A 23,083-nucleotide genomic window follows, 5' to 3' on the forward strand; every position below is an offset into this window, starting at 1 on the left:
GGTCTCCCACTTCTCGTTCCCTCCACCTCTGACACATATATCCTCTATGTCAATCTTTCCTCACTCATTCTCTCCATGTGACCAAACCATTTCAAAACACCCTCTTCTGCTCTCTCAACCACACTCTTTTTAATACCACACATCTCTTTTACCCTTTCATTACCTACTTGATCAAACCACCTCACACCACATATTGTCCTCAAACATCTCACTTCCAGCACATCCACCCTCCTCCGCACAACTCTATCTATAGCCCATGCCTCGCAGCCATATAACCTTGTTGAAACCACTATTCCTTCAAACATACCCATTTTTGCTTTCCAAGATGACGTTCTCGACTTCCACACATTTTTCAACACTCCTAGAACTTTTGCCCCCTACCCCACCCTATGATTCACTTCCGCTTCCATGGTTCCATCCGCTGCCAAATCCACTCCCAGATATCTAAAACACTTCACTTCCTCCAGTTTTTCTCCATTCAAACTTACCTCCCAATTGACTTGTCCCTCAACCCTACTGTACCTAATAACCTTGCTCTTATTCACATTTACTCCCAGCTTTCTTCTTTCACACACTTTACCAAACTCAGTTACCAGCTTCTGCAGTTTCTCACCCGAATCAGCCACCAGCGCTGTATCATCATCGAACAACAACTGACTCACTTCCCAAGCTCTCTCATCCACAACAGACTGCATACTTGCCCCTCTTTCCAAAACTCTTGCATTCACCTCCCTAACAACCCCATCCATAAACAAATTAAACATCACGCACCCCTGCCACAAACCAACATTCACTGAGAACTAATCACTTTCCTCTCTTCCTACACGTACACATGCCTTACATCCTCAATAAAAACTTTTCACTGCTTCTAACAACTTACCTCCCACATCATATATTCTTGATACTTTCCACAGAGCATCTCTATTAACTCTATCATATGCTTTCTCCAGATCCATAAATGCTACATACAAATCCATTTGCTTTTCTAAGTATTTCTCACATACATTTTTGAAAGCAAACACCTGATCCACACATCCTCTACCACTTCTGAAACCACACTGCTCTTCCCCAGTCTGATGCTCTGTACATGCCTTCACCATCTCAATCAATACCCTCCCATATAATTTACCAGGAATACTCAACAAACGTATACCTCTGTAATTTGAGCACTCACTCTTATCCCCTTTGCCTTTGTACAATGGCACTATGCAAGCATTCCGCCAGTCCTCAGGCACCTCACCATGAGTCATACATACATTAAATAACCTTACCAACCAGTCAGCAGTACAGTCACCCTCTTTTTTATTTTAATGAATTCCACTGCAATACCATCCAAACCCAATGCCTTGCTGGCTTTCATCTTCTGCAAAGCTTTTACTACCTCTTCTCTGTTTACTAAATCATTCTCCCTAACCCTCTCACTTTGCACAACACCTCGACCAAAACACCCTATACCTGCCACTCTTATCATCAAACACATTCAACAAACCTTCAAAATACTCACTCCATCTCCTTCTCACATCACCACTACTTGTTATCACCTCCCTATTAGCCCCCTTCAATGATGTTTCCATTTGTTCTCTTGTCTTATGCACTTTATTTACATCCTTCCAAAACATCTTTTTATTCTCCCTAAAAATTAATGATAGTCTCTCACCCCAGCTCTCATTTGCCCTCTTTTTTGCCTCTTGCACCTTTCTCTTGACCTCTTGCCTCTTTCTTTTATACATCTCCCAGTCATTTGCATTATTTCCCTGCAAAAATTGTCCAAATGCCTCTCTCTTCTCTTTCACTAATAATCTTACTTTTTCATCCCACCATTCACTACCCTTTCTAATCTGCCCATCTCCCATGCTATTATACTTAATCACTGACCTCCATGTTAACAAAGAAGTGCAAGGAAACAGATGAGGGATGGCCCAAACCACTCATATACATATGTATATACATATTCATACATATACATAGAACATATACAGACATATACATGTATGTATGTTTTGGAAGGAGCTAAAAGTTGCGTAAGAGAAGAGAACAAATGGGAACATCGGTGATGGGGGCTAATGGGGAGGTAATAAGTAGTGGTGATGTGAGAAGGAGGTGGAATGGGTATTTTGAAGGTTTGTTGAATGTTTTAGATGATAGAGTGGCAGATATAGGGTGTTTTGGTCGAGGTGGTGTGCAAAGTGTGAGGGTCAGGGAGAACTGTTTGGTAAACAGAGGAGGAAAGCTTTGCGAAAGATGAAAGCCGGCAAGGTGGTGGGTTTGGACGGTATTGCAGTGGAATTTATTAAAAATGGGGTGACTGTATTGTTGACTGGTTGCTGAGGATATTCAATGTATGTATGGCTCATGGTGAAGTACCTGAGGATTGCCAAAATGCATGCATAGTGCCATTGTACAAAGGCAAAGGGGATAAAGGTGAGTGTTCAAATTGCAGAGGTATAAGTTTGTTGAGTATGCCTGGGAAATTAGATTGGAGGGTATTGATCTAGACGGTCAAGGCATATATAGAGCATCAGATTGGGGAAGAGCAGTGTGGTTTCAGAATTGGTAGAGGATGTGTGGATCAGATGTTTGCTTTGAAGAATGTATGTGAGAAATACTTAGAAAAACAGATGGATTTGTATGCAACATTTATGAATCAGGAGAAGGCATATGACAAGTTGATAGAGTTGCTCTGTGGAAGGTATTAAGAGTATATGGTTAGGGAGAGAAGTTGCTAGAAGCAGTGAAAAGTTTTTATCGAGGATGTAAGGAATGAGTACGAGTAGGAAGAGATGAAAGTGATTGGTTCCCACTGAATGTCGGTTTGCAGCAGGGGTGCGTGATGTCTCCATGGTTGTTTAATTTGTTTATGGATAGGGTTGTTAGGGAGGTGAATGCAAGAGTTTTGGAGAGAGGGGCAAGTATGCAGTCTGTTGTGGATAAGAGGGCTTGGGAAGTGAGTCAGATGTTCGCTGATGATACAGTGTTGGTGGCTGATTCGGGGGAGAAACTGCAGAAGCTGGTGACTGGGTTTGGTAAATTGTGTGAAAGAAGAAAGCTGAGAGTAAATGTGAATAAGATCAAGGTTATCAGGTACGGTAGGGCTCAGGGACGTGTCAATAGGGAGGTACGTTTGAATGGAAAAAACTGGAGGAAGTGAAGTGTTTTAGGCATCTGGGAGTGGATTTGGCAGCAGATGGAACCATGGAAGAGGAAGTGAGTCACAGGGTGGGGGAGGGGGCAAAGGTTCTGGGAGCATTGAAAAATGTGTGGGAGGCGAGAACATTATCTCGGAAAGCAAAAATGCGTATGTTAGAAGGGATAGTGATTCCAGCAATGTTATATGGTTGCAAGGCATGGGCTATAGATGGGGTTGTGCAGAGGAGGGTGGATGTGCTGGAAATAAGATGTTTGAGGACAGTATGTGGTATGAGGTGGTTTCATCGAGTAAGTAATGAAAGGGTAAGAGACATGTGTAGTAATAAAAAGAGTTGGTTTAGAGAGCAGAAGAGCGTGTATTGAAATGGTTTGGTCATATGAAGAGAATGAAAGAGGAGCTTGGCAAAGAGGATATATGTGTCAGAGGTGGAGGGAACGAGAAGTGGGAGACCAAATTGGAGGTGGTAGGATGGAGTGAAAAAGATTTTGAGTGATTAGGGCCTGAACATGCAGGAGGGTGAAAGGTGTGAAAGGAATAGAGTGAATTGGAACGATGTAGTATACTAAGGTCGACGTGCTGTCAATGGATTGAACCAGGGCATGTGAAGCATCTGGGGTAAACCATGGAAAGTTTTGTAGGGCCTGGATGTGGAAAGGGAGCTGTGGTTTGGTACATTATACTAGACAGCTAGAGACTGAATGTGAACGAATGTGGCCTTTGTTGTCTTTTTATAGTGCTACCTCGCGTGTGTGTGCGTGTGTGTGTGGGGGGGGGGGTGTCATTTCATGTGTGGCAGGGTGGTGATGGGAATGAATAAAGGCAGCAAGTCTGAATTATGTATATATGTATGTGTCTGTGCATGTATATATATGCATATGTTGAATTGTATGGGTATGTATATGTGCGTGTGTGGACGTGTATGTATATACATGTGTATATGGGTGGGTTGGGCCATTCTTTCGTCGTTCCCTTGCGTTACCTTGCTGACGCGAGAGACAGCAACAAAGTTTAATAAATAGAAAAAAATACACAGACATATATATATATATATATATATATATATATATATATATATATATATATATATATATATATACACAGGTACATATACTTGCTTCCTTCATCCAGTCCCGTCGCCACCCCACCACACATGAAATAGCATCCCCTCTCCAGTAAGGTACTGCTAGGAAAAGACAAAAAAGGCAACATTCCTTCACACTCCGTCTCTAGCTGTCACGTATAATGCATTGAAACCACAGCTCCCTTTCCACATCCAGGCCCACAGACCTTTCCATGGTTTACCCTTGACGCTTCACATGCCCTGGTTCAATCTACTGACAGCACGTCGACCCTGGTATACCACATCATTTTAATTCACTCTATTCCTTGCACGCCTTTCATCCTCCTGTATGCTTAGGCCCCGACTGCTCAAAATCTTTTTCACTCCATCCTTCCACCTCCAATTCGGTCTCCCGCTTCTCCATGTTCCTCTAACTCTGACATATATATCCCCTTTGTTAATCTTTCCTCCCTCATTCTCTCCATGTGACCAAACCATTTCAACACCCCCTCTTCTGCTCTCTCAACCACACACTTTTCATTATCACAGAACTCTCTTACCCTTTCATTACTTGATCAAACTACCTGACACCACATACTGTCCTTAAAGATTTCATTTCTCACACATCTATCCTCCTCCGCTTAACCCTATCTATAGCCCATGCCTTGCAACCATATAACATTGTTGGAACCACTATCCCTTCAAACATGCCCATTTTTGCTCTCCAAGATAATGTTCTCGCCTTCCACACATTCTTCAACACTCAGAACCTTCACCCCCTCACCTATCCTGTGACTCATTTCCGCTTCATGGTTCCATCCGCTGCTAAGTCCACTCCCAGATATCTAAAACACTTCACTGCCTCCATTTTTTCTCCATTCAAACTTACCTCCCAATTACCTTGTCCCTCAATCCTACTGAACCTATTAAACTTGCTCTTATTAACATTTGCTCTCAGCTTTCTTTTTTTACACACTTTGCCAAACTCATTCACCAACTTTTGCAGTTTCTCACCCGAATCAGCCACCAGTGCTATATATATCATCAGTGAACAACCGACTCACTTCCCAAGCCCTCTCATCCAGAACAGACTGCATACTTGTCCCTCTCTTCAAAATTCTTGCATTTACCTCTGTAACAACCCCACCCATAAACAAATTAAACAACCATGGAGACATCACACACCCCTGCTGCAAACCGACATATGTATAATGCATGGGTTTTTTCGGATTCCAACTGCTTGAGGTTTCAGTGAGTGAAAAATCTCCTTTGGCGAGATGTATCATTTGGACTGTAGAGTCCTCGTAGAACATTTCACTCCTAGGGGGTGTATGTTTCTCTTCTACTGAAAGTAGCCTAGCATTGGGAAGCAGGAGCCTTTTAAAAGGTCTTGGGTAATAGCCCATACTCTTATAGAAAATGATCCTGGAGTAATTATAAATAAACAAGAATTATATGCGTGTATTCTTTCTTTTTGCTTTCAAACAAGTCCATTGTTTTCTGCATTGGCAAGATAGCATCAGTAACAGATGAAAATTGGGCCTAACTCTTTCACATTATTGCTCTGGCTTTCATCAAGACATAACCTCTTGTAAATCAATTTAAACAGTTTCAATGCTTTGAGCCTGAGAATCAAACCCAGGCCATCAAGAATGACAGGCAAACAACATACCCCATGGACCACCAATGAGGAAAAACCTGTCTTTCCTAAGGCATTATTGCAGCTCTAGGCCCTTGCGGCCACATGCTGTGGGCTAAGTAGGGAGGAACAGCCCACTCACACTCAAGTTTCTAGGATGCTGCAAATTGACTCATGGGTACCTCAGTAATGTCTACATATCAGAACATGTAAACATACCTGAAACATGTCACGGTATCCTGGTATCCATTCATGGATTAATTCAGTATGTTATCAGGTCACCTTCCTGTCTACAGTATGGATCAGATTGATTAATGAACTTTTCTGAACTATTATTCTACCCCCAACTAAGACAGAATAGCTGACTGATTCTTCTTGATTTACCTCTACTCTCAACAGGAACAATGGTTCCTGGGTAGATGATGCTAGTCTTCAGGAACCAAGGAAGACCCAGACACAACAAGATGTCGAACACATTGCTCCCAATAGCATTACTCACTGCCATGTCACCAAAACCTGCAGCACAAAAAAGTCATCTTTAATGTTATCTAAAAAAGTTTCAGTTCCTGTAAAGAGAGAGTTTTGTAAAAGGTTGATAGAAAAATTAATGAAGTACATGAGACTTACCGTAGGTCAGTTGAAATGTGCTTCGAATTTTATGAAGCAAATCACCTCTGCTACAAGGGAGCTTTCACATGAGATACGCCTTGCCGCTTCACGCCACCAGACTTTAAAGAGTACGACCAACCACATGAAAGTAACTGAACGTTTTGCACTGCTAGAAATATGTAAGCCATATGACGCTACAGAGCGTAGGGTGGGAGAGGTGGGCATGTGAAAGCTCCCTTCTAGCAGGGGTGATTTGCTTCATAAAATTCGAAGCACATTTCAACTGACCTACGGTAAGTCTCATGTACTTCATTAATTTTACGTCAGCAAATCACACCTCTGCTAGAGGTCGCTTTCCCATGAGGTTTTGAAGCCATGTGGGTGTCGTACTGTAGACATGCAGAGAGGAGAAATGATACAAGCAGTAACCAACTGCAATATAGTAAGAAATTTACATAGCCATGGACCAGGTGACAAGAGACAACATCTAAGCAAACAAAATGAACAGACTATTGAAGGACAGCATCTTGGAAAGGATCGTGACTCGGGACAATCTCCTTGTCATAAAACTTGGCAAAAGTGGCAGCCCTGGACCACCCAGCCCTTGCCATGATACAATCGGTAGAGCCATGGCTTTGGCTTTCGATGCAGCTGTAAGCCGAGCACTGCCTGCTGAATACTGGCTGGAGTCTATGTCCGACAGAGAAAGCACTGTTCGAATCCACCTTGCAACAGTGTCCCTCGTTACATGCTTGTGGGGCTTGATAAAACTTAGGAGTAACTTCCCATTCTCCTGATGTGCAGAATTTCTGAACTCCTCTGTCCTAGCAATATACATTGTCAGAGTTTCACACACACACACAATCTAATGTCAGTAGAATATGCTTTAAAGGTCACAAACCGCACATTGAACTTTGGCCTGCACTGTTTAATAGTTTCCCCTAACCAAACACAAAAAGAAGCCTGCCCAAAACTAATATTCTTCGGCAACAAACAATGCAAAGTTTGTATTCTGGCAGCCTGCGTAAGTGCCATCAACATCACAAGCTTCAGTGTTAAATCCTTTAAAGAGAGGGAGGACAAAGGATCCATGGCACACAGATGCTGTAGCACCTGCTGAACATCCCAAGTTCTTGTATACCTAGGGGCAGACGGCCGCAAGTTAAAAACTCCCTTTAAGAACCTGGTGACGAGAGGATGGCTGCCTGCACTGCAACCATCCACAGTAATCCCCAGGGAGGAGAGTGCACCCCTGGCAGTGTTGATTGAAGTATAACTAACACCTCTGTGGAAAGTGACAGACAGAAAAGTCACAATATTAGTTACAGTGGTAGCAAAGGGATCGATGTTCCGGCTACCACAAAACTGCAACCACCTGTTAATATGTGGCTGGTACTGCCTCGCAGTCGCAGGTCACCAGGAGGCAAAGATGACACTGGTGGCGTGAAGCGGCGAAGCGTACCTCATGGGAAAGCGACCTCTAGCAGAGGTGTGATTTGCTGACGTAAAATAATGTTTAACTCTTGTAACTGGATGGAAAGAAAGAAGTAAACTGAAGTTGAAGAGAAAGGACAAAGTTGAAGTGTTTTGATAGTGCATCTTGGGCTAATTAATGATTAATAAAATCTGATATCATACAAATGGATGATGAGGTAGGAAATTTTGTTAACCATGCTGCTCATTGTCACCAAAAGTTTATCCCACAGCAACCTGTGAATTTTTGAGCACCCATTGCAACTATGATGAAATTTTTTGTGTGTTTGACACTAACCATAATTTTTTTTAAAGTTTCTCAGAAATCTAAGACACAGGGATGGCAACTCAAAAAAATAATGGATTAAACAAAAGATGATATAAGCAGCAGTTGACTAGTATAAGAAATCTAGAGCATAGATAGCATAAAGATATGAAACTTAAGTCAACTTTAGCCAGCCCAAATGTCCACTCCAGCCTCTACAAGACAAATATTAATTAGGCAGTTTCTATATTCAAGGTAATTTTGGAGAAACTAATTAGAACTATAAAAAATGTGCCTCCGTAACACCAGTGCAGACTGTAAAATTGAGTTTAGAAATTTGAAAAATCTTTTCTTTCTTGGCTGTGATCTCCACAGAAGAGATTTTAAGTCCAACACTCACCAAATGTATCCACACACACAGTTGGCTTGCCTCTCTTGACGTTTTAACCCCCCCCCCCCCCTCTAATGAGGCTAGGTTACCCATGACAACTCTGGTCAATCATGTCAGGCCACAAGTATGTGGTAATCCCTTCTTGTCTACAAGACAAGTAAGCATTCAGCAAGTGTCTTCTCTGGCATATGATGATGCATTTACTCTATACCCTAGATCTACATCATGAGAGATATGCATCCTAACACTCTAATTTAGGTTTTATAGATGTTTTTTAGCATCTTTGCTTCAGTTTGCCTGTAAAAGCATTTATGATGAAAATCTTACACCTGCTACAAATACAGTGATACTTATGGGATTTCTTAATCTTCCTTTACCTAATCAATGTCCTTCCCAGTATCCATTCACCCAAAAGGGGAATTCTAGAATTTTTGACAGGATTAGCATAGCCCTATGAGTACAACATAGTACATGAGCTAGATCAGCACTTATCTACATGGCAATAAGTGTAACTTCTAGTCCTTGGCAGGAAAATTAGACTAAATAGTGACTTACATTGTTTTAGGATTTCATTCCCATCTCAGTAGCATCTGTTTTCCAGGGTTTAACAAGAGATAATTGTTTTCCTTGCTAAGACTCACACTGTATCCTTCATTTCTCTTTAAATAAATGTTTGCCTATCAGAACTTGCTCCCATGTGAAGTCAGTTGGAGTCTAGTCCTTAAAGTGAGTCTGAAACCCACTCTCTCTGAAGTTTTCTGTTTCTCTATCCTAAATACTGTAATTGCATGTAATCTCAAAATAAGTGGCTAAACATATCACCAAAGACATGGCACATTTACTCACATAAACCAAGTATGATGGGATAAGATAAATAATCACCCATTCTTCAAGTGATGATGGACCTGCCTCTTGAAGAAATATAGATTACAAAAGTCAGAAAAACAAAAGGTGGTAGAAAGTTCCAAACTCTAACTTTGAGAAGAAAAGAGTAGACACCAAATCAGATCATTATGTTGTCAAAGCTCAAGCATCATCTGTGTGGCAGACCTAGCCAAAGGACAGGGCACATAAAGCAGTCAACTCTAAACTACAGAAGCCAAAGTAATATCTTTAACAGAGAAAAGAGGTACAGAAAAAGGGGTACAAACCAAGAAAGCAAGAAGTTAAACTAAAAAATGAGTTGCTTTTGATAAAAAGAAAGAAGCTCCCAGTATCCTGAGAAGGATGAATTAAATTTTTCACAGCCCGAGTAGCTGAAGGGAGTAGAGATATATTAAAAAACTGAACAGAATCCCTGTTTTTCTTTGGCAAGCTTTGCTAATTCATTGATTTGGGTTTCTAATAAAGATTAGAATTTAGCTTAATGCCAAGTATACTGAAAGAGTTAAGAGATTAAACAGCAGATTTTTCTAACTGAATAACAAAGATAAGAGGAATTCTACAGAGGGAAACAAGATATTGGGCTTTTATAGCATTAGATTTTACCACCTAATGTATCTAGCATACTAACAGGTATTGTCCTGGTCCAAAATAGGGGAACTAATCTAAGTAAAATGAGAAATGGAATCCACAAGTGAGAGGGATTTACGTTTAAAGGAAATGGATGAGATGAGTTATCACTATTGGAGTAACTAGGGTTATTGGTCAGAAGATGATTACTGGTTTGAGAAATGATAGATTAGGAGGCAGAATAGGACTTTGAGAAATATCACAGTCGACAGTCAACCTATCAATAATCACAGTAATAGGTTTGATTGGAAAGAAAATAGAACAATTAATTTGCAGATCAAAGGGAAAAAGCCAGACAATGGAAATATAAAAACTGGTCACCTAAGTTATTCTCCACTGAATGTTTCAGTCCAAAGCCAAAATATAAGCTTCCCAAAGTTGATTTGAAAGGAGGGCCAGATTTGAGTCACAGAGGAAAGAAGGCCCTTTTACAATTAATGAATATGGCACTCAGCAGAGATGGATTGTCCACAGTATGGTTTAAGATTCATCATTTCCCCACAAATTAAAAACAATGTTAAACACCATGGTAAGTAGTTTGGAAGTGTTTGCCTGGAGACCTTACCTCAGGATTATGGTTAGAGGCCTAACATTGACAGTCAAGTGGAAAGTATCAGAATGCTTTTTCCTTTACGACAAGAACATACCACCTCAGCTTCCTCTAATCCATGGTGTCCTGACCTGCATCTAAGTTCGTATACTGTGCTTGGATTATGCATGATACAATGCAAAAGATTTTGCTCTTTATTTACATTCTCTTTATGAAGCACAGCATATCATCACAGCAACCACTCTCTCATTTGCAGTCTACAGCTTTCCAGAGAATGCTATTACTGACAGTTGAATTTTCTGATTCTTTCAATGACTGTTATAATAAAGTCACAGATGAACTCCTGCAATTCAAGTGATCCTTTGAACTGAATACTACCAGTACTGAATCAGTTCTTACATTAGCAGGAAAACATCAATGACCCCATCAAGCAATATTTCATCCTCTTGTTCAGTTGAAAGTTTCCCATGATACTGTGGTTCATGCTTATGTACCTCATTCTAAAGGGGATATCAAATGTCAGACTGCTTTCACATAATAAACAAGTCTCTAGAGCTCAGTAACAGAAGACAGCCCATGGTCATAATTTCAATGCTCTTTGAGAACTCAAGCTTGGACAATCTACCTTCATTTGAGAATGCAGGAGAGGAAGAAGCTATGTTCTAGGGCATGGGAGTAACAAACCTGGGATTGCTGCAGAACCACAAAGATGTGGGTCATGCTATGTGGCTTAGGAATCTATTCCAAATACTGGCAGAGCAAAATCTCGATTTTTTTATCAATCTTGTTGAGCCTCCATATTAAATTCCTCCTCACCATCTATAACAGTGTCTTACTACAACAAAAACCTAATAACCTGCAACAAACAGATCATCTGGTATTTCCATTTTTGTCATATCTTTGGGACTTCACCACCATCTGGTAATCACTAACTCAAACAAGTGTGGACTCATACATTCCAGCCACAGTTTCATCAAAATTTTAGTTACCTGACATCCCTACTTAATTCAAATCTGAATTTCCATACAGGTAGCAGTAGGCAGATACTTCAATCCTCTTCTACCTGAAAAATCAAATTACCTTTTCATGGTGATAGCTAAAATTTTCCAGTATTCATTACACTGTGTTATATTACTTCTTCAAGGGATATCTAGTTACCTCATAACCAATTTTTTTTTTTTTTTTTTTTTTTTCTTTTTTATACTTTGTCGCTGTCTCCCGCGTTTGCGAGGTAGCGCAAGGAAACAGACGAAAGAAATGGCCCAACCCCCCCCCATACACATGTACATACACACGTCCACACACGCAAATATACATACCTACACAGCTTTCCATAGTTTACCCCAGACGCTTCACATGCCTTGATTCAATCCACTGACAGCACGTCAACCCCTGTATACCACATCGCTCCAATTCACTCTATTCCTTGCCCTCCTTTCACCCTCCTGCATGTTCAGGCCCCGATCACACAAAATCTTTTTCACTCCATCTTTCCACCTCCAATTTGGTCTCCCTCTTCTCCTCGTTCCCTCCACCTCCGACACATATATCCTCTTAGTCAATCTTTCCTCACTCATTCTCTCCATGTGCCCAAACCATTTCAAAACACCCTCTTCTGCTCTCTCAACCACGCTCTTTTTATTTCCACACATCTCTCTTACCCTTACGTTACTTACTCGATCAAACCACCTCACACCACACATTGTCCTCAAACATCTCATTTCCAGCACATCCATCCTCCTGCGCACAACTCTATCCATAGCCCACGCCTCGCAACCATACAACATTGTTGGAACCACTATTCCTTCAAACATACCCATTTTTGCTTTCCGAGATAATGTTCTCGACTTCCACACATTTTTCAAGGCTCCCAAAATTTTCGCCCCCTCCCCTACCCGATGATCCACTTCCGCTTCCATGGTTCCATCCGCTGACAGATCCACTCCCAGATATCTAAAACACTTCACTTCCTCCAGTTTTTCTCCATTCAAACTCACCTCCCAATTGACTTGACCCTCAACCCTACTGTACCTAATAACCTTGCTCTTATTCACATTTACTCTTAACTTTCTTCTTCCACACACTTTACCCAAACTCAGTCACCAGCTTCTGCAGTTTCTCACATGAATCAGCCACCAGCGCTGTATCATCAGCGAACAACAACTGACTCACTTCCCAAGCTCTCTCATCCCCAACAGACTTCATACTTGCCCCTCTTTCCAGGACTCTTGCATTTACCTCCCTAACAACCCCATCCATAAACAAATTAAACAACCATGGAGACATCACACACCCCTGCCGCAAACCTACATTCACTGAGAACCAATCACTTTCCTCTCTTCCTACACGTACACATGCCTTACATCCTCGATAAAAACTTTTCACTGCTTCTAACAACTTGCTTCCCACACCATATATTCTTAATACCTTCCACAGAGCATCTCTATCAACTCTATCATATGCCTTCTCCAGATCCATAAATGCTACATACAAATCCATTTGCTTTTCTAAGTATTTCTCACATACATTCTTCAAAGCAAACACCTGATCCACACATCCTCTACCACTTCTGAAACCGTACTGCTCTTCCCCAATCTGATGCTCTGTACATGCCTTCACCCTCTCAATCAATACCCTCCCATATAATTTACCAGGAATACTCAACAAACTTATACCTCTGTAATTTGAGCACCCACTCTTATCCCCTTTGCCTTTGTACAATGGCACTATGCACGCATTCCGCCAATCCTCAGGCACCTCACCATGAGTCATACATACATTAAATAACCTTACCAACCAGTCAACAATACAGTCACCCCCTTTTTTTATAAATTCCACTGCAATACCATCCAAACCTGCTGCCTTGCTGGCTTTCATCTTCCGCAAAGCTTTTACTACCTCTTCTCTGTTTACCAAATCATTTTCCCTAACCCTCTCACTTTGCACACCACCTCGACCAAAACACCCTATATCTGCCACTCTGTCATCAGATACATTCAACGAACCTTCAAAATACTCACTCCATCTCCTTCTCACATCACCACTACTTGTTATCACCTCCCCATTTACGCCCTTCACTGAAGTTCCCATTTGCTCCCTTGTCTTACGCACCCTATTTACCTCCTTCCAGAACATCTTTTTATTCTCCCTAAAATTTACTGATAGTCTCTCACCCCAACTCTCATTTGCCCTTTTTTTCACCTCTTGCACCTTTCTCTTGACCTCCTGTCTCTTTCTTTTACACTTCTCCCACTCAATTGCATTTTTTCCCTGCAAAAATCGTCCAAATGCCTCTCTCTTCTCTTTCACTAATACTCTTACTTCTTCATCCCACCACTCACTACCCTTTCTAAACAGCCCACCTCCCACTCTTCTCATGCCACAAGCATCTTTTGCGCAGTCCATCACTGATTCCCTAAATACATCCCATTCCTCCCCCACTCCCCTTACTTCCATTGTTCTCACCTTTTTCCATTCTGTACACAACCAATTCTGTACATAACCAATGCGATCCTATAATATCTTTTTATATTTAGTTCATATCAAGTCTTCAGGGTTTAGATAATGATAGTTAGGCTAGGTTTAGGTTCAATGGTAAGCAAAAAGATGAACAAATGAGACAATGGAGAAAATTGCCAAAGAAGAAAAATCCATGTAACCCAAATGAAAGGTTGAGCAAAATCTCTTCTTTTTGGGGGATGAATCACAATGAGGTTGCATCAGTTCAAACAGGATATATCCTTGGATCTCTTATGTCAGTATCAATATATGACCAACTGCCCTGGGGATATAAAGAATATAAAAGTAAATAAGAAAAATACTGTTTAAAACTTAGTCAGCCAAGTCCCAGCCAGGGTTTTTCTCCTGCTTGATCAATCACCCAAGACCAGCATAACCACTAACCCTTCTTGATCATTTACCATGTCTGGCCACTTCACTAAGACCATTTATCACTTACCCTGCTTAGCCACACACAGGGAGGATAGGGCATCAGGTGCAGATACGCCAACAGCGATGAGTGTAAGACCCATCACAGTGTCAGGGATGCCCAGAGTGAAGCCTGAAAAGGCAGGAGTCAGCAGTGAAGACATTAGCTTTGCATGAAACTGGTATCTTAGAAAAAAATAACTTGTTTTCCAAATTAATCCTCAAGAAATCAAATTTTTGTGGTATTCCTTCTGAAATTACAGGTGGGGATTAAAAAATATGTTTTATCATTGGGAAAACTCTCAAAATCTTTGGGTCATAAATTTCCCAAATCAGCCACTCCTGGTGAAGCATACATTTTTATTATTGATGTCTGAAGATGCAGTTACAAAGATCTGTGCAATGTTCAGTTGCTTTAATCATTCTCATAAAATCAGACATTATTTTGTCTTTTGCAAAGGAGAAGAGTGATTGTGCTGGATGTAGTGTTGCAGCAAAGAAAAAGTACATTACAATCACTATTTTGCAGAACAGATATGGATTTGCTGGTATGTTGCCTGAGGGAATCTTATGGTGTTTGTTACACAATTCTTTATATCAAGAGACAGAATGAAAAGCCATTAGAATTCTACACTCAATGTGAAACTGACATGGGCGAAGCTAATCATAAATCAATGCACAAGTCTTGGTTAGCCAACATCAATAAACTTGTCTGAATGGTTTTAACAATACTGTAGTAAAGGTGTACCTTTTCCTGGGATACATTCGCAAAAAAAAAAGAAAAGGCCAAGGAATTTAATCTGGAATTAGAAATAAGTTAACCTTGTGATATTTCAGGTGGATGGTTGCATAGATTTAAGTTGTGTTATGGCACCTGCTACCTCAAAACATGAGGTAAGAAACTCTCAGGAGAGAATGATACCACTAAGAGGTATGTGGATATGTTTACTGAACTAGTAAAGATGAAAAAGCTTACTCCAGAACGATGTGCCAATGCAGATAGGACAGGACTCCTCTGTTATTACTTGTTAAGAAATGGTTGCTGCAGTAAAAGAAAATATTCAGTGTTTGATGTGAAGGAAGCAAAGGAGAGAGAGAAAGAGAAGAGAGAGAGAGAGAGAGAGAGAGAGAGAGAGAGAGAGAGAGAGAGAGAGAGAGAGAGAGAGAGAGAGAGAGAGAGAGAGAGATGGTGTTGCCATGATTTATTAAGGTAATAAAAGTGGTTTGAAAATCATTTGCAGTGGATGTAAGGAAATATTGTCCTAAGACTGGGCTGCTAAAGGATTATAATACTGTTCTCCTTCAGCATCTTCTACTGAAGCATTAGTGCCGAATAGTGTTTTTGCAATATGTCTTCCATTTAACTCTACTTACTGATCCAGCCGATGGATCAAGGATTATGAAGTAAAGTCAAAGACAGGAATTCATGGGCCTTGTGTTTAATGCTGAATCATCTGCTGATAGGTTCAACACATTCATGAAAGAATTCCACATCAAAAATTGTATTTTTTTCTTGCACATGGATGGGAGTCAGTAACAGAATCAACATTGAAAAGTACTTGGTGTTGGCCATTTTCAGTTCTCAAAGGCCCCAGAATTCCAAGTGAGGTGACACAAGCAACAGAATTTGCTATGGTATGCTAAGCGAGGTAATCAAGAACTTTTATGAGGATGACATTGTGAAGTGAATGCACTGAGGCAATGCAACATCTGTAGGCTCCCACATAAGATATAAAAAGCTTCTGAGCAAGGTTGTGCACCACAAAAAACAAACATAAGGTGAGTGAAGGTGACAGTGATGAACCACAGATCACTAGATCATGTAATAGTATTAAGGTTACAGTACATAAGATTCATGGAGCAAAGATATTTCATCATCTGATGAGAAACAGTTGAAGCTCCAGAATCCATATACCTTGAGATCAAGCAGTGTAGAGACTCCTGAAAATCATGCACCGTTGCGTGGTGAAACTCTCTGGCCTTTTCACAAAAGGGAGCCAAAGAAATAAACCTCTTCAATTCTTTGTTACTTAAACTACCCTTACACCACTTTGTCAAGCTCTGTTAACCTTAATCTTTGCAATGATTTATGCTTATCTTTGTTTCACTTTTTAACACGGAATTTCAAGATCTTAGGATGTTGCCTCTTAATACCATAGAGTGATGAGTATGCTGAAGCACCCTTGTCTATTTTTGTAATATTTCAGCTTTTTATATAATAGGAAGAATATTATAATTCAGATCTGAAACTACAAATTCTTGGATTTCAGATCTTTAAGCTTTGATCATAGTGAGTATCTCCAGGATGAATTTATGAAAGAAATGCTCATTTCCTGTGACTGGTACCATCCAGCCACAGCTTATTTCTGATAACCTTCCAAACATATTATTACAAACTCGTACAACTGATGGAATACAACACCTTGTTGCCTTAATCTCAAAGGAAAGGACCCGACAAGAACTGCGGAAACAGGTCTTAAAACATAGTAGACAAAAAAAGGTCCAACTCCAAACTTTTCACCAAACCCATTATATTTACATGATACTAACATGCCAGAACTCATCTTTCATGACCCTCCTTGCACATCAACACCAGTTCCTTTGATGAATGACACAAAAAGCCTGTTTCCTGCTTCTCCTATTGCCTCAGCCTCAGCTGTTCTTGACATCTTTCCTACCACTTCTATGTAACTACTGTCTTGCACCTTTAATCTCCATTATACATCATGGGAGCTTATCAAGGAAGGATTTTGGACAAGTGGTGCACAATCAGTTCAGTGTGTATCTAATAAATGTTTTATATATTATACATTTACACATGCAATATTACAATCCTTCCCCTCTTTTCAACATAATCATTTACAATCCAGTACATGTTGCCAACAAGGCTGAGGAGGTTACTCTGTAACTCTTACAATCACTTTTACTCCCTCTTCCTTTACACAGTGGCAGTTGCTGCCTTTTCTTTTGTCAGACACTTCCTCACTTTTCCATGTTTCCATGTTTGAACTCTATTCTTTTCCATGCGGCTCACTAGTTTTCCCACTCTTTAAGAAATTTTGTTCTTATTTCCTCTTCCATAATGTCTTCCACATAGCTATTCATTTTTCTCTCTCCTTTCTCATTCTACTGTATGAACAGATATGTCTGTCTGTCTTACAGTCATTTCTAACCAGCTGTATACTCTCTCAATATCTTACAAACTTCATCCACTTATTACTAGTATTAATCCAGACTTGTCTTACACATTCTTCGTCCTAATGCATGCCTCCCTCATACTTTTACTTATCTCATTTCAAGGATAGTTTGCTATACTCTCTTAGACTTTCATCATTTTCCTTCAGCAATCTGCATCTACTTTCATTTTATTGATATACAACATTCTGTCATTTATACTGAGGACTTTAAAGTCTACTCTCTTTATTCTCCATCTGTTATTATAATCAGAAAGATTCTTCAAAACTTTCTTTTTTTCTCCAAGAATTTCTTCGAGTCTTCATTTCACCATGCCAAACCCCCTCCTTCCACAACCTATGTATGCGGCACTGCACAACTCTATGGCATCTTCTAATATAGCATTCTCAAACTGGCTCAGAGTCACCTCTACATAATTTTTGTACCTTTTGGTTTCTCCATCATTACATAACTTCTGAAAAGTAGGTTTCACATTTTCATTTCTTAACTTTTCTACTTTTATGCTTATTTTTTTCCCATTCACATTTCTAGTCATATCCTATCTAGAGTAAGAGGCTATTCTATACATTACTACAATATGATTCAACAAACTCTGCCTATTCTTTTTCAAACTACATATTATGTACATAAGAACAAAAGCTTATTGTATTCCTCCTTACTACAATATAATAAAGCATTATAAATGAAATAAACTGAATATTCCCTGCATGTCATAGAAGGCATCTAAAGGGGGCGGGAGCAGGGGACTGGAAACATTCCCCTTCTTGTATTTCAATTCTTAAAAGAGGAAACAGAAGAAGGAATCAAGCAGGGAGTGCTCATCCTCCTCAAAAGCTCAGATTGGGGTGTGTGAATGTGTGTGGATGTAATCAAGATTAGAAAAAAAGAAAAACAGGTTGTAAGGTTGAGGAAAGAAACCTGGATGTTCTGGCTCTGAGTGCAATGAAGCTCAAGGGGAAAGGGGGAGAATGGATTGGAAAAGTCGTGGGAGTAAAGTCAGGGGTTGGTAAGCGGACAAGAGCTAAGGAAGGAGTAGCAATACTCCTGAAGCAGGGGTTGTGGGAGTGTGCAATAGAGTGTAGAGTATTCAATTCTAAATTGATATGGGTAAAACTGAAAGTGGATGGAGAGATGGGTGATTATTGGTGCTTATGCACCTGGTCATGAGAAAAAAGATCATGAGAGGCAAGTGTTTTGGGAGCAGCTAAGTGAGTGTGTCAGCAGCTTTGGTGCGTGAGACTCGGTATTAGTGATGGGTGATTTAAATGCAAAGATAAGTAATAAGGCAGTTCAGGGTATAACTGGTGGACATGGGGTATTTAGTGTTGTGAATGGAAATGGTGAAGAGCTTGTGGATTTGTGCGCTGAAAAAGACTAGTGACTGGGAATGCCTGATTTAAAAAGAGAAATATACATAAGTATATGTATGTAAGGAAGAGAGATGGTCAACGGGCATTATGAGATTACATGTTAATTGACAGGTGTGTAAAAGAGAGACTTTTGGATGTTAATTTCCTGAGAGGCAGCTGGTGGGATATTTTATGGAGGCGAAAGCTAAGTTTGTAGATGTTTTCAAAAAAGAAGAGAGAATGTTGGAGAGAAGACAGTGGTAAGAATAAAGGAGCTTGGAAAGGAGACTTGTGAGGAAGTACCAGGAGAGATTGAGTGAAGAATGGCAAAAGGTGAGAACAAATGATATAAAGGGAGTGGGTGAGGAATGGGATGTATTTAGGGAAGCAGTGATGGCATGTGCAAAAGATGCATGTGGCATGAGAAAAGTGGAAGGTGGGCAGATGAGAAAGGGTAGTGAGTGGTGGGCTAAAGAAGTAAAGTTGTTAGTGAAAGAGAAAAGAGAGGCGTTTGGACAAGGAAGGAGTGCAAATGACTGGGAGATGTATGAAAGAAAGCAACAGGAGGTCAAGAGGAAGGTGCAAGGGATGAAAAAGAGGGCAAATGAGAGTTGGGGTGAGAGAGTATCATTAAACTTTAGGGAGGAAAAAAGATGTTTTGGAAGGAGGTAAATAACATGTGTAAGACGAGAACAAATGGGAACATCGATGAAGAGGGGGTGGGGGGGTGATAACAGGTGAGAAGGAGATGGCAGGTGTAAGGTGTTATGGTCGGGGTGGTGTGCGAAGTTAGAGGGTTTGGGAGAATGGTTTAGTTATGAGGGAAAAGGTGGTAAAAGCCTTGTGGAAGGTGAAATCCGGCAAAGCGGCGGGTTAGGATGGTATTGTAGATGAATTTATTAAGAAAGGGGGTGACCGTGTTGTTGATGGATTGGTAAGGATATTCTTTGTATGTCTGGATCATGATGAAGTGCTGAGGATTGGCAGAATGCATGTCTAGTGCCATGTACAAAGGCAAAGAGGATAAAGGTAAGTGTTCATACCACAGAGGCATAAGTTTGTTGTGTATTCCTGGGAAATTATGTGGGAGGGTATTGACTGAGAAGGGTGAAGGCATGTACAGAGAATCAGACTAGGGAGGAGCAGTGTGGTTTCAGAAGTGGTAGAGGATGTGTGGATCAGGTGTTTGCTTTGAAGAATGTGTGAGAAATACTTAGAAAAACATAGATTTGTATGTAACATTTATGGATCTGGAGAAGGAATATGATAGGGTTAATAGAGATGCTTTGTGGAAGGTATTAAGAGTATATAGTATGGGAGGTAAGTTGCTAGAAGCAGTGAGAAGTTTTTACCAAGGTTGTAAGGCATGTGTACGAGTAGGAAAAGAGGAGAGTGATTGGCTCCCAGTGAAGGTTGGTCTGTGACAGGGGTGTGTGATGTCTCCATGGTTGTTTAATTTGTTATGGATGTGTTGGTTAGGGAGGTAAATGTAAGAGTTTTGGAGAGAGGGACGAGTATGCAGTCTGTTGGGGATGAGAGGGCCTGGGAAGTGAGTCAGTTGTTGTTTGCCAGTGATCCTACAGTGGTGGCTGATTCAAGTTAGAAACAGCAGAAGTTGGTGACTGAATTTGGAAAAGTGTGTGAAAGGAGAAAGTTAAAGTAAATGTGAATAAGAGCAAGGTTATTAGGGTCAGTAGGGCTCAGGGACAAGTTAGTTGGGATATGAGTTTGAATGGAGAAAAATTGGAGGAAGTGAAGAGTTTTAGATATCTGGTGGTGGAGGTGCCCTTAGCAGCAAATGGAACCATGGAAGTTGAAGTGAGTCATGGGGGGTGGGGGTAGGTGGCAAAAGTTATGGGAGCAATGAAGAATGTGTGGAAAGAAAGAATGTTATCTCGGAGAGCAAAATGGGTATGTTTGAAGGAGTAATATTTCCAACAATATCATATGGTTGCAAGTCATTGGCTCTAGATAGGGGTTGTGCAGAGGAGGGTGGATGCATTGGATATGGAATGTAGGAGGACAATATGTGGTGTGAGGTGGTTTGATTGAATGATTAATGAAAGAGTAAGAGAGATATGTGGTAATGAAAAGTGTGGTTGAGAGAACAGAAGAGGGTTTGTTGAAATGGTTTGGACATGTGGAGAGAATGAGTGAGAAAAGATTGACAAAGAGGATATATGTGTCAGAGGTGGAGGGAACAAGAAGAAGCAGGATGACCAAATTGGAGTTGGAAGGATGGAGTGACAAAGATATTGAGCGATTGGGACCTGAACATAAAGGAAGGTAAGAGTCTGCAAGGATTAGAGTGAATTGGAACGATGTACTATATTGGGGTCGATGAGCTGTTAATGGAGTGAACCAGGGCATGTGAAATGTCTAGGATAAACCATAGAAGGGTCTTTGGGGCCTGGATGTGGATAGGGAGCTGTGTGTTTGGTGCATTACACATGACAGCTAGAGACTGAGTGTGAAGGAATGTGGCCTTGCTTGCCTTCATCCATTCTTGGCACTACCCCGCCCCACAGAAACAGCACCACCACACTCTGCTTCAGCGAGGTAGTGCCAGAAAAACAGAGAAAATAGGTCACATAAGTTCACATATAGTCTCTAGCTATCATGTATAATGCACCAAAACCACAGCTCGCTATCCACATCCTGGCCCTACAGACTTTTCCATGGTTTATCTCACATGTTTCACATGCCCTGATTCAGTCTATTGACAGGTTTTTGACCCCAGTATAACACATTGTTCCAATTCACTCTATTTCTTGCACAGCTCTTACCCTCCTGTATGTTGAGGCCCCGATCGCTCATAATCTTTTTCAATCCATCCTTCCACCTCCAATTTGGGCTCCTGCTTCTCCTTGTTCCTTCCACCTCTTACAAATATATATCCTCTTCGTCAACCTTTCCTCACTCATTCTCTTCATATGTCCAAACCATTTCAACACACCCTCTTCTGCTCTCTCAACCATACTTTTTTGATTTCCACACATCTCCCTTACCCTTTCATTACTTACTTGATCAAGCCACCTCACACAACATATTGTCCTCAAACATTTCATTTTCCACACATCCACCCTCCTCTATACAACCCTATCTATAGCCCATGCCTCGCAACCATATAATATTGTTGGAACTACTATTACTTCAAACATGCCTATTTTTGCTCTCCATGATAACGTTCTCTCCTTCCATACATTCTTCATCGCTCCCAGAATATTTGCCCCCTCCCCCACCCTGAGACTCACTTCTGCCTCCATGATTCCATTCGCTGCTAAGACCACTCCAAGATATCTAAAACACTTCACTTCCTCCAATTTTTCCCCATTTAAACTTACATCCAAACTAATTTGTCCTTCAACCCTGCTGAACCTAATAACCTTACCCTTATTCACATTTCCTCTCAACTTTCTCCTTTCACACACTTTTCCAAATTCAGTCACCAACATCTGCAGTTTCTCACTCGAATCAACCACCAATGCAGTATCATCGGTGAACAGCAACTGACTCACTTCCCAGGCCTTCTCATTCCCAACAAACTGCATACTTGCCCTCTCTCCAAAACTCTTGTATTTACCTCCCTGACCTCCCATCCATAAACAAAGTAAACAACCATGGGGACGTCACACACCCCTGCCGTAGACCGGCCTTCAACAGGACCAATTACTCTTCTCTCTTCCTACTCGTACGCATACCTTACATCCTTGATAAAAACTTTTTACTGCTTCTAGCAGCTTACCTCCCACATCACATGCTCTTAAGACCTTCTACAAAGCATCTCTATCAACCCTACCATATGCCTTCTCCAGATCCATAAATGCTACATACAAATCCATTTGTTTTTCTAAGTATTTCTCACACATTCTTCAAAGCAAACACCTGATCCACACATCCTCTACCACTTCTGAAACCACACTGCTCCTCCCCTATCTGATGCTCTGTACATGCCTTCACTCTCT

The 23,083-nt window shown here is 40.8% G+C and overlaps 1 protein-coding gene across 3 annotated transcripts in view; it reads right to left on the reverse strand.

Annotated features, from left to right (window-relative positions):
- The window catches only part of LOC139763167 (probable sodium/potassium/calcium exchanger CG1090), a 362,327-nt gene that overhangs the window by 26,261 nt on the left and 312,983 nt on the right, over positions 1 to 23,083 (reverse strand). For all 3 annotated transcript variants that reach the window (XM_071688878.1, XM_071688880.1, XM_071688877.1), the window contains 2 exons: positions 14,606 to 14,707; positions 6,232 to 6,363 (listed from right to left, as the gene is read on the reverse strand). In XM_071688878.1, coding sequence (XP_071544979.1) covers positions 6,232 to 6,363; positions 14,606 to 14,707 — 234 coding nt within the window. The remainder of the gene's footprint in view (positions 1 to 6,231; positions 6,364 to 14,605; positions 14,708 to 23,083) is intronic.

This window comes from Panulirus ornatus, chromosome 46, assembly GCF_036320965.1.
Source record: "Panulirus ornatus isolate Po-2019 chromosome 46, ASM3632096v1, whole genome shotgun sequence".
NCBI classification, from domain to species: Eukaryota; Metazoa; Arthropoda; class Malacostraca; order Decapoda; family Palinuridae; genus Panulirus; species Panulirus ornatus.